General features: G+C 38.1%; 2 protein-coding genes across 3 annotated transcripts in view; both read left to right on the top strand.

The window, feature by feature from the left end:
- Positions 1-7500, top strand: part of rbm24b (RNA binding motif protein 24b) — an 11232-nt gene extending 3732 nt beyond the window's left edge. Inside the window, exons 2-4 of the mRNA XM_015022032.1 lie at positions 1099-1222; positions 1374-1428; positions 5972-7500. Coding sequence (XP_014877518.1) covers positions 1099-1222; positions 1374-1428; positions 5972-6341 — 549 coding nt within the window. The 3' untranslated portion in view covers positions 6342-7500. The remainder of the gene's footprint in view (positions 1-1098; positions 1223-1373; positions 1429-5971) is intronic.
- A 1113-nt stretch (positions 7501-8613) lies between these two features.
- grinab (glutamate receptor, ionotropic, N-methyl D-aspartate-associated protein 1b (glutamate binding)) overlaps positions 8614-12413 on the top strand; it is a 10396-nt gene continuing 6596 nt past the window's right edge. Inside the window, exons 1-4 of one of the 2 annotated variants that reach the window (XM_015022000.1) lie at positions 8614-8749; positions 10706-11066; positions 11154-11257; positions 12027-12227. In XM_015022000.1, coding sequence (XP_014877486.1) covers positions 10751-11066; positions 11154-11257; positions 12027-12227 — 621 coding nt within the window. In that variant the 5' untranslated portion in view covers positions 8614-8749; positions 10706-10750. Of the gene's footprint in view, positions 8750-10681; positions 11067-11153; positions 11258-12026; positions 12228-12413 lie in introns of those variants that run through there. The other variant, XM_015022008.1, reaches the window with a different exon arrangement.

Raw genomic sequence — 12413 nt, 5'->3', positions numbered from 1 at the left:
AATTGTTTTTCATTAAAATAATATTTTTATTTATATATTATATATATATATATATATATAAATATATACATATATATATATATATATATATATATAATATTTTAGCATTTCAGCTCTCTTCTGCTTGTACTTACAACTTTATTGATTTCCATGTCCAAAATCGAGAAATTTCTAAGCTTAAAAAAGGGTGAAAATAAAATGAGAGCGCAAAGAAGCCGAGAAAGAACGAAAGGTTGCTTAAGGGTGATGACGTCACGTTTGGACTGGAACGTCAAACTCAGTCCATGTCTACCCCATGTCTAAAAAAGTAGCAAAAGCAAGGTTCTCCGTTTTTAAGTTCAAATAGTCAGTAATTATTTGGTTCTTTGTCCAGCGAGGAGGACCCAGAGGAATTGTAGTTAGCGTGGATACCTAACAAACCAGTACTCTATGGAGGTGGAGTAAAGGTAATCTGTTGGGAGACCACTCTGCCTGTTACTCAATACAGTGATGAAGAACAGCACAAAAACTGCAAATAAAAACAAAAATCTGTTAGTATTCAAATAAGATTGTAATTTCTGCACCTGTTCTGACCAGCATTATTACATCTGGACATGCCTGTAGTGATGTGTATTGGCATGCATTAGCACATTCTTCTTTGTGGTTTTTTAAAGGAGCGTATGTATGTAGCTCTCTCTATTTTTCATGAGGATCTCTGTCACCCAACTCAACACTATAGTTAGCTTTCTTACAAATACCTATTTTTCGCTAAAACTTCACCTCAAGCTAAATATGCTAAGTTAAGATCATGATACACAATCAGACAGCATCTGCAGATAAACAGATGCACCAGTAAATCTAAGTGATTACATACATTGTGTGTAAACTGACATATGAAGTAAAAACTTCTGTAAAAATAATTTATTTTCTCAGTACAATAGTTGCACTAGTTAGCTACAATAGGTTTTTTTATTTTTTATTTTTTTGGTCAAAAAGTGCTTTTAAAATTACTTATCTGCTTTGAAAACTGTGGAAAGTCAAAAATGATGTACTGATGTTGGGTACTTTTACAAATTTATGTTCGCTGACTCTAAAATATGAACATGTGTAATGTTAAAGGTGACCATGGCAGACCGGGCCTCAGCTGACCGAGCATGCAAGGATCCCAATCCCATTATAGATGGAAGAAAAGCCAATGTGAACCTGGCCTATCTGGGGGCCAAACCCAGGGTCATCCAACCAGGTGAGTAGTATAAATACACCAGCCCTTGTTGTGGCAGTAATGCAGATGTTTGTAATGGTTGCAAACATTAAGCAATTCAATTTTTGTTTTGTACTTTTGTTTCCTTTGAAATTTCAACTCGGAGTGTGACAGTTCTCTATCTTAATTCTAGGTTTTGCATTTGGTGTGCCTCAGATCCATCCAGCGTTTATCCAGAGACCATATGGGTATGTTTAGCAATAAAACTTCAGTTTGCTTTACAAAATCTGTCTGTATAAAAATGGAAAAAAAATGTAAAGGTCAAATATCTATTTTAAACATACATTTATTGTTGCCTCCACCTTTTTTTCCCCCCCACATGAATGAGGACATGTGAGTGTCTATGTGTGCTCCACTGCTTGAGGGTTGACTGTGAAGGAAGTGCGCATATGTCCCAGAGCCACTGCAGGACTTGACTCCATGTTGTCTTGTCTCTCTCTGATCTGACAGGGTCGGTAACGGTTAAAATAGCTGATGGGGGGACATGATGATTTGAAGGAATAGCTGAGTCTGCATTGGGCAGAGCGCTAAAGTGTTACCTGTATACTGTGACATACACAAACGAAGCGCAATGGTGACTAGATGCATGGAAAGTATTTTGGTTGTTGTTGGTTTTTATTTATTTATTTTTTTTCTCCAGTTTTCTTATAGAACATAGATTGGTGTGTGCCTTGTGTTCAGTATGATGTGGTGTTCAGCTTAACTGTGTGCCTATTTCTACTTGCAGTGGTGGGGAAGAGGGCGGTGCAGAGGGGGGCAGATTTGATCAGATTTTACAGGAAATTATAACTCTGCTGAGGAGTGTTGATTCTTTTTTTTCCCCACCCCTTTTAATTGGTCGTGCTCTAGCCTGTTTCTTTGATTTTTGTTTTTATTTCTTTCTCGGTTTCTAGTTAACACAACATGTTTTGTTGTGCAAGGGGCGGGCCGACAACCACTCACAGTGTGTTCATTTAAATTTCTCATCCCCTGCAACAAAACAAACACTGGCTTGCATGTGGGAGTTGATTTTCTGTTTACCTTACCCCATGATGCTGTGTTTTTATTTCATTAACCTAATGCATTAATTTGTAGATTAAATCAACAAGCAGGCCATGCTTAACTTCTTTTCCCTTTTGCTGTATATTTTCAGAAATATGACAAATCAAAAATGTCATTTAACTGCAGATTAAACACACACACACAGAGAAAAAAAATTTGGTGAAGCCTTCAATTAACGCTTTGGCAATTTAGATGACTTTATATTAAGTATGGGACAGTAGTAAGTGTCAAGGTTTTATAAAGTTACATTTTCAAAACTACAAATGTTTTCTGTCATGCTATTTCTACTGTTTAAAAGTTCTTTTAATGCGATGAAAGTGTTCACTCCCCCAGCTAATCCTGCACACTGCCACTGAGCAGACTGAAAGGAAGTTCATACATTTTCCACTTGCTTACAAATAAGACAAATTCCTTTCTTGGAACTACTATTACTGTCACTGATGTAACATGTATTCATAACTCTGCTATAAATCACAGAAAAGTCCCAAAAGCCACAATGTAAGAGCCCTGAGCCTCAGCATTCTTGTTATCAAAATATGGTATGAAATAAGTGATATGACTAAATTTATTTTCTGGCCTGTATTTTGCATTTAGCCTCTGTATTTTTGACATATTTCACTGCCTTAGCAAAGCAAAGACTTAAATAACAACATTTAACAACATAAAACTTTTTTTTTCATTTTGTGAAGATGTTTTTAGTTGTTGTTTTAATTTACAGTTGTTTTTCATTTCAGTCAGTCCTTACTTTTATCATCTATTGTCCATTTGCTTCAGACTGAAAAAAAGAAACCCCATTATACAGAAATGTTTCGACATGTGAAACCTGTGGAAATACCAGTTTTTCAAATGGCAGCTAAATTAATCTATATAACAATAACAAGAAAGTTACCTGTAATCATTTAAAGAGTTAAACTGCATTTTTTTTAAAAGCAATCAAGGACATCTAAGCACCAGGCTGCAGGCTGGCTACCACTGCAGATTGTCTTACTATTTAAGAAATAGTTTGTGGAACTCAATAAAGAGCCACAGAGGTATAATTTTTCTTGTACCATAAGCAGGTTTACATGGAAACTAATATGAAAATAAATGCTATAAATTATAGTCCTATGTTTAATATTTTTTAGTTTATGAGCAGCAGGAATTTCATTACTTTTTTTTTTTTTTTTTAAAGAAAATCAGTTGGATCATCTGTTGTTACATCCAGTTTATTATACTATACTAAGGAAAGCTCATACTACTCCAGGCCTACTTTTTGATTTGATTATACTATAAAAGAAAAAGTCTGAATTGGGCCTTTGGTTGGAGACGAAGATCTTAGCCACACAGTTAGACAGCAGCTGTTTGCCACAGTGATCTGCACGGCGTCTCAAATTCTCTTGGAAAATAGGAGTCAGTCAGCGGTACTGTTAATAATGTATGGCACAGACGGGGCCGCTCAGCTTCGGGACAACAGGTGGACCGAGCCATGTGCCCATGAAGGCTTCGGGTTATGTGCAGGGGATTACCCATGTGTCCTGCTGATTTACAAAGCACCTTTATTTAGCTCCCAACTTGTAGGACGATGAAATGTTCCTCTGCTTTCGAAAAGCATAGTCATTAAACTTTCCTCTTTGAAGGTGTCGTATTGCAGGAAAAGTTTTGTCACAAGGAATCAACACAGTTTTGTTTGTTAGTTTTCATGTCTTTCAATTGAAAATGACTAAAGCAACTGTCCTACGCTCACCCAAAAGAATAATATAACAGAGTCCTAATTATTTAAATTAGCCAGCACTCCTTGACTGTGATGATTAAAAATTAAGCAATGTAAATGAAACCGTAGAGCAGTTGACCAGCACTCTGCCATGTGCACTGGAGGATAAGATCAGCTTGTCCTTTTGAGATGACAAGGGGAGCAAAAATAGCACGCATCCAGCCTCCCTTGTCAGTCAAATTGGGTATGTTTGTGTGTGGGGGGTGTATGTCTCTAAAAAAAGGGGAGGGGGCCACTTATGTGCGAACAGATATGTTTCACACCTGTTCCTCTGTATATTTACTGAGGGTGACTTCAGCACAAGTTTGAACTGGGGAAAAGTTTACCCAGATACAAAGATTTCTTTTTGTCCTCTTATATTGTGCTTTGCTAAGGTGTTCAGGTTCTTGTAACCATTTTTTATTACATTTCTATTTTACTTTAAAACACAAAGTACTTTTGTGTGATGGGCCACCAAAATTTGTGCAGGATTGTGAAGTGTAACAAAAGTATATATATTTTAAAAAGAACAGTTTTTAAAATTTGGTGTGTTTGTGCTTAGCCTCCTTGACTCTAATGTCTCTAAATCCAGTGACCAAGACCAAAGACAAATTTACCTTTGAAAGAGAAGGAAGACATTGATGAGCGAAAGCCATGAGTTTAAAGTTCCTACAAGTCATGCTGGGATACAGCAAACATTCAAGGCAGAGAGCTCTCATCAAATTAAATCAAAACTGATGACTGCATACAAAAGGCAGTTAGTGTGGTGCTACACAGCAGGCTAAACGTACCATCTCTACAGTGAAACATGGTGGGGACAGCATCATGGTGTGGGGATCCAGGAGGGACATGACAACTGGTCAGCTAAATACATGGCAATCCTGAAAGAACCTTTTAGAGCAAAAGACGTGGACTGATTCACCTGGAAGCAGGACAAAAACCCAGAACAGATCTGGAGCTGTAATGGAACAGCTTGGATGACAAACATGATGTTTCAGCCAAAGTTCAGATCTAAACCCAATTGAGAACCTATGGCAATACTTGAACATTGATGTTCACAGATGTTCTGGGCCTAATCTGACTGATTTTGAGAATATCATATTTTATCCTGTAGTTCCGAAGCTATTAGAGACATTGCATTGAAAGGAGATTTGAATTAAGGGGTTAAGTATAAAATGAACTCCACAGTCATGAGATGTATGGTTTTCTTTGCACTTCACAATTATGCACTACTTTGTGTTGTTCTATCACATAGAATCCCAGTAAAATACAGAAAGGTTTGTAGTTGTATGATGACAAAACATGGAAAAAAAATTAAAGGATATAAATACTTCTGCTAGGCTCTGGATCTCCATGTATTGCTCTTCAGATGGAATATGCTGCTACAACTCAATTATTTCTTTAATATTGTCAGTTTTTTTGTTTTTTTTTAACTGTGTCCAGTCATTTTGGACAGAGATATGTTTGTGTTTTAGGATGTATTAACATGTGTGGCATGCCAGTATGTGTGGTGTTGTGCCAGACTGTGGACAGAGGGAATAATGTCCACTTCTTGTGCTGGGATGTTGTGGTGTTTTTGTGACAAACTCGCATTTTGTCAAATATGTTTTTGTTGTTTTTTCTTCTGTGGTGCAGAGCTTGGCTGTGCCTTCTTTTAATGCCTCACCGTGTTTCAGATTCAGGTGCTTTTTTTTTTTTTATCAGAATTAAAAGCTGCACCCGTGTTCCTTTTGGTTTTTGCTGCTTTTTTTTAACTTTTCATTTCTAGTCAGGGTTGTTGTTTTTTTTTTTTGTTGTTGTTAATGAATGGATTTGCTGTGCCTTGAGTAGTGGGGTTGATATATTTGGCACCTGCTTCTCAGTTTTCCAGATTGTTTTTTTTTTTTGTTTCTTTGTTTCAGCGTCGGAAAGATAACATGCCGCTACTCTTCTCTGAACCTGTGAATGTTTCTGTCCAACAGGATCCCGGCCCACTACGTCTACCCTCAGGCTTTCGTCCAGCCCAGTGTCGTGATCCCTCATGTACAACCCTCTGCTGCTACAGCAACAGCCGCTGCTGCTGCTGCAACTTCCCCTTACCTTGACTATACTGGGGCAGCTTATGCCCAGTACTCTGCTGCTGCCACCGCTGCCGCCGCCGCTGCAGCTGCTGCTTACGATCAGTACCCCTACGCGGCCTCGCCGGCACCTACGAGCTACATGACCACAGCCGGGTATGGATACACCGTCCAACAGCCGCTCGCTACTGCTGCAACACCTGGAGCTGCCGCGGCCGCTGCCGCCTTTAGCCAGTACCAGCCACAGCAGCTTCAGACAGATCGCATGCAGTAAACTCACAGAGACCACCTTCATGCCAGGGAAGAGGGGAGATTCGCTCCTTCAGCGAAGACATTAAAGTTACGAGATTTAGTTTTTTGAACTTTATACCAAAGAGCCTGAAGAAAACATGGAGATACATGAAGAATAACTGTATATTTTATTCAAGTGAGATCAGTATTGGATGTATATGAATATTTAATATTTATTCAGCATTAAAACATTTCATGTTAAACAAAATTTGCTTGATCTTACGTGAGCTGCCGCTGAGTTGTATGTATGCAGCGCAGCATCTTTTATATGGAACGCCCAAGTGCATATTATATCTTATGATCAGGTTTTTTCTTCTACAATTTGGAAACAAAAACACTTTCGGATGCGTGAGAACAGTGGGTTATATCGTCATCCACTTCAGTATTTAATAGCATCGGACCATTATTTTTGTTTGGAAGGGCAGCGTACCTTAAATCAGAAGTCTTTTGTTAGGACTAATTTTTAAGCAGCATTTAGAGTGAAATAGAGTAGTTTCACTTCAGTGGTTTGCTTTACAATGTATGTCTTGATGGCACATGTGAAACATGACAACTGTAGCAGGTAAAAGCACTCACCTTTACCTCTCTTTGCTTAAGCAAATGAGAAGGAGAAACTGCTGAATGTGAATCTTGTATTTTGATAAAAATGTTTTCACTGTGTGCCTTTTTAAATTATGCTATTTATGTATTTATTCAGGAGCCTTGGAGCAATAAACGCTTTATTTAACACATGTAAGTAAAAGGCCTGCTGTTGAACATGCCCACGTGTCCTGCTGCATTTCTCATGATCAATAGCATGTAATGACTGAGTTATCTTGGTCTGACTGAACTCTGCTCTGTACAGTGAATAAGTGTGTGAACGGTAACTATAAATTTAAAGCTTTTTTTTCTGTTGTTTTTTTTTTCTAGTTCTAATTTTTTTTCTAAAGTTTGAAACTCTTAAATGTATCTTTTTATACTTGACCTGTTTTACAAGGACAGCGCTTGAACCGCATGAACTGTTAACTTGTTCAAATGTGCTGTGCTTTATGTCTTTTGACATCAAAATTTTTCAAATGCAGGTACATGAGCTGTTTATCTTGTAATGCATGATTCTAAATAATGTAATATGGGAAATAAATAGACATTTTCTTCAAATTAAATGTTTGATTATACTCTGTTTAACACTGTGCAGCTAATAAGGCAATCATAAATAACAGCAAACATTTTTAATAAAACTGTTATTATGAACAGAAAAAATACATTTAAGCCCCTGATTAAAAATAATTTTAAAAAAAAAGTCTGAATGGTCACAATAAAAGAAGAACACCTTTCAGTTCCAAATTGTAATTGTTTAAAAATGAGGCTGCAGCACTGCCACACATCTAACACCGTCCCTTTTTATTATATTTTCTTCACATTTATCCACCTAATTCCTCTTCATTGCTCATGTCTCACACTTATCTTTCTCCTCCCTTTTGGCCACATTCACTCTTATTAATGCACTCATATTGCTCATTCCTCTTTATCTCATACTGTAATTCCAATCATCTTCTTCGTCATGACTCTCCTTGTCTTCCATTCTCATATAAAGTTATATCTTGTTAAATAAAGTTAATCAAAACCTATGGCTTCACATTCTAATCAGCTAATTAACTCAAAATACCTGCAAATTACTGAAAAGCAGTCACCTAATGTTGAAATCTTCTTTTTTTTTTAAGTTATCTGACGCCTGCTGAGTGCTGACAAGGATGAGTTATGTCTCTTTGTCAGGCATTCTGTAAATAAAACACTGTCAGATAAACGTGGGGGTCACGCAAAGCTTGGAGCGCCTTACTTTCGATTCCAGTTTGACGCATTTCAGGCGGGGCAAAAGCCAGTTTACAGTTAACACACAAACAGACCACGGTACATTCAAGTCAAGTAGAAATAATCATTACTGTGTAGGTTTCTTATTTTAATAGCGTGCAAAGAAAGCGTTTGCTTTATTTTGTAAATGTAGACATAGAAATGAACGTATATTTCAACAAACTATTTGGTAACAATGTGAATTCCCAAAGAAATACAGGGAATATGAGCACATCTACTAAAAAAAAAATAATTCTTATTCCTTAACAGTCCAAAATGTATAAGATGAGTTGCAGTTTCTTAACCCGGTACATTTCAAGTTACCTGGCTTCCTTTTGCCCAATAACATGGCTAGTACTAAGAAGCTAATGCGCTTGAATTGTTAATTTGCTGGGGATAGTTCCCATATTTCCTATTTTTTCAGTGTAGGGTTAATGCAGCAGCTTTCACACAGAGAAGCCGAAGAGGAAGTTTCTCACCGTCAACTATACAGTTTCCAGGCAGCTGGTGACCTGGGAAACAATTTATCAATCTTAGTGGAACAGAGTTTGCATTCCCTTCAGTGTAAGTGCTCTTTTACTAACTTCACTTTTTGTGTTTCAGGAAGTCAGCTTTAAAAAAGGATTTTCGTATGGACGAAAACGGGTATAAATGACGGGAAAATCGAATACAAAAACTCGCTAAAATGCATTTCTTTTAATTTCAGTCAATTGAACTCGTGTTTTGTTGCTTTTAAAGGTAAAGGTCATGGATTGAGGTGAGAGTGAAATCAATTTATGTGTCCTAATGTAAACCTCGCGAGATGCTTAGACAGTCATGGCGGATGTTTAAAACTCTGTAAAATTGTATTTATCTTGATTTTTAAACTTTAATTCAGGGAGCGTTATAATGTTTTCAAAGGATAGACCACATGTTCAACTGCTGGGAACTGTTTCGATTACTGATTTTGCCTTTTGAAGGTGTTGTCTATTCAAGTCTCCCCATCAATATGAGTTTCCCACTAGCTGCGTTTCTACACGGTGTTTTACGGTCGCATTTTAACGCTATAGTAAATTTAAGTCAACCGGTACAATGGAAAACAACTGTTAGCATTATTTTTTTGCTCACTAATTGTGTCTAAAAAGGTATTTCTTGACACTTCATAAATAACATCCTTTGCTGTTTCAAGGCGGAGTCTCCTCCCGGAAACTTTGAAAGGGGTGAATGGGGACTGACGGTAATCAACGTGGTGACGCACTGAAAATAAGAAATATTACAGAATTTGTTGTGTCAAATTTTGTTGAATTCTTGTGAATCACAAGGTCGCCCATTGCGTGTCATGAGGGTACCGGTGTCCTAGACCCATTGGATAACATTTAGAGGTCTGACAGTGGGCACCTTAGCTATCAAATTGATATTTGGAAAAGTTGTGATTATACTTTGATCAAATTTCACAGAAGTACAGGTAAAGTTACCATTTTAAAATGTTACTCAAATTAAAGTAAAAAGTACATCATCAACATTTTACTTTAAGTAAAAGTTACCTTTTTGTGAGCAGAATAATTTTTCTCATTATTTTCTCAATGGAAAAGAGGAACATTGGCCTCACCATTGAATGAGCACTTGTGTTCACATGGAAGATATTTGTTTTCTTATCTTGTGTTTCTTTACTACGTCCATAAAACATTTCTGGCATTTTTCGCGGTATTATTTTTCTAAATGCATGTTGTCACTGTTGAGCTAAAAGAACACAAAGGCCCGTTTTGCATTTTCAACAACTTGATCATCCCCAAATGTTCTGTAGACTGGTGACACAAAATTTGAACTTTTTTTTAGAGGGAGAGGTCCTTGATGACACATCTGATGAAAAATATCTGCATATCTGCATTGCAGAAAAAGGAACATCAGACAGTGGTGGTAGTGTGGTTGGTTGCTTTGTGCTTCAGTACCTGGGTGACACTTAAAGGATATACTTTATTCTCTTTATCTCATATTGAAATTTGCTTGATCTGAAGCTTTGTGAAATTCTAGTGGACAAATACTTTTTCACTGCACGGTAGAAAAAGCTTTTTTCTACAGCAGCTATTATTGTCCCTAATATTGTTTGTCTTTCCTTTAAGCTTCACATTTTTTTTCCAACCAGGTGAGTTATTAGGAGCCAATCTTGATTTACAATAAACACAAATATGTTGAGTGGTTTTGAGTAAGAATGGTAGAATTATTATTTTTTTAACTGATTGTATAATGTACGAGTTGTACTTGAATGCACCATGAGGTTTCCTTTCGTGGCCGTAAAATATAGTGTACGAGCGCAGCGGTTGTCATAGCAGGACACAAACTTGCAAGAAAACGCATCTAAACTGGAACTCGATAGGACTCAACACCGGAAATGCTGCATGTCACGTGACTTCGTTGACGGTTTTTTTTTTTTTCTTTTTTTTTTTTGGTGGGTATCTTCAACCCATCATCGACGTCCTTATCATCGGCTCGCCATAACAGTATTTTCTATTTTTCTCCGTTACATGATTGTTTTATCTCCAGTTTTTCTTCGCATCTGTCATCCTCCTCTCCCGATCTAAAGCAAGGATGACCACCGAGAAGGCCGATTACACTCCCGTGGAGGTGGGCACCTCTCAGCCTCCTGTCCTCGATCAGCCTAATTTTCCTGCCGCGTTTGGCGTCACTGTACCGGGCCCGGAGGTGCACGGCGGGGCCATCCTTGCACCTGGCGGCCTGCCGTATCCTCCTCCACCGGTCGCCTTCGCCCCCGGAGCCTACGGGATGACAGTGAAGCCACAAGATGGAAGCTCAGGTTATGTCAACCCCAATTACCCAGGTTATCCAGAAAATGCCCCGCCGTACTTTCCACCTGCCCCGGGCTTTGTTGACAGCTATAGTGGTGGTGAGTGTTTCTACACCTTTAGTTACACTCATTGTGACGACGGTATGGATTTATCAATTAGATTTTTATTTATTTTTGTCGTTTTAGGTAATCCTTACCTCAGTGAGGAAGCTCCTCCACCCTTCAATGAGAATCAAGACTTTGATTTTGGATTAGACAACAAGAGCATAAGAAGGGCCTTTATTAGAAAGGTAAGACAATGAGATAAAACTAATATTAAAACCAGCTAATCTTTTCCTTCCAACACTAAATATTATGGATGATTCAGTTGTGCTTTTTCATCTTATTTAAACCCAAACCAACATTTCAACGGTCGGGATTAGTTTGCTCTTTTGTTTGCACCACCAAGCACCTTTTGACCACACAAGTCTTGTCACTTTCCACCCTCAGTTCTCTGTTGTGTAAGTGGAAGGCATTGTCATATTTTCTGACAGCTTTTTGTCATTTCTCTGCTTTTTAATTCAACAGATTGATGTGGTGACGTAAAATAGACTCGAGTTGGTTGCACAGTCAAGGTTAAAAAGTAACCGTTTCAAAGCTCTTCCAATTTTCCATCGTATCGTTCTCATGGTTTAAAGCCCATTTGATGTGATGTCAATAAAAGTAAAGACTGTACCTCTCACACAGGCTGCTGTGCACTGATTGTCAGCTGGGTGAGAATAAAACCAAGAAATACAAGAAAGATTAATTCAGCTGTTTGGAAAGACTGACGTAGACAATCATTGTCTGTAAATGAAAGGGGAGAATCACTCTTAATAATGTGGCTATAGTTAGCTAACTGCGCACGACATGTCTATTTAAAAGCAGTGTATTCATTTTGAAAAATGTATTCTAGTGCTGCTGGATATTATGCAAATATGTAGTTATGGCATCATTGTGGAATATTGCAATGACAAAATTGATTGTAATTCTGCCTCGGTTCCCTAGCTGACTGTCTCTCTTCTTGTTTTTCCCCGGCAGGTGTACTTGGTGTTGACCGCTCAGCTCGTGGTGACATTCGGATTCGTGGCCGTTTTCACCTTTGTGAAAGAAGTGAAGTTCTTTGTTATAGAAAATGTCTGGACGTACTTCTTGTCCTACGGAGTGTTTTTGGTGTCGGTTTTGGTGATCAGCTGCTGCGGAAACGTCCGCCGACGACACCCCTGGAATCTGGTGGCGTTGGTAAGACAAACTGATTTTTACAATAGGAAACGCATGAGCACTGGGAGAAGGCTTCAGCACAGGAAATTGCGTGGCGTTTTGTAATGATTTTAGTTCTGTTTCCGCCATATAGGCGGGGGGGGGGGGGGGGGGGAAAACATGAAGGGGGGGGGGGGCGGCTTTTCTAAGAGAAGTATTGAAGCTATA

This window comes from Poecilia latipinna, unplaced genomic scaffold (genome assembly GCF_001443285.1).
Source record: "Poecilia latipinna isolate Pla-1442-1.1 unplaced genomic scaffold, P_latipinna-1.0 Scaffold86, whole genome shotgun sequence".
In the NCBI taxonomy this organism is placed as follows: Eukaryota; Metazoa; Chordata; class Actinopteri; order Cyprinodontiformes; family Poeciliidae; genus Poecilia; species Poecilia latipinna.
The sequence above is the reverse complement of the archived record's forward strand: the minus strand, read 5'-3'. Positions and strand labels throughout refer to the sequence as shown.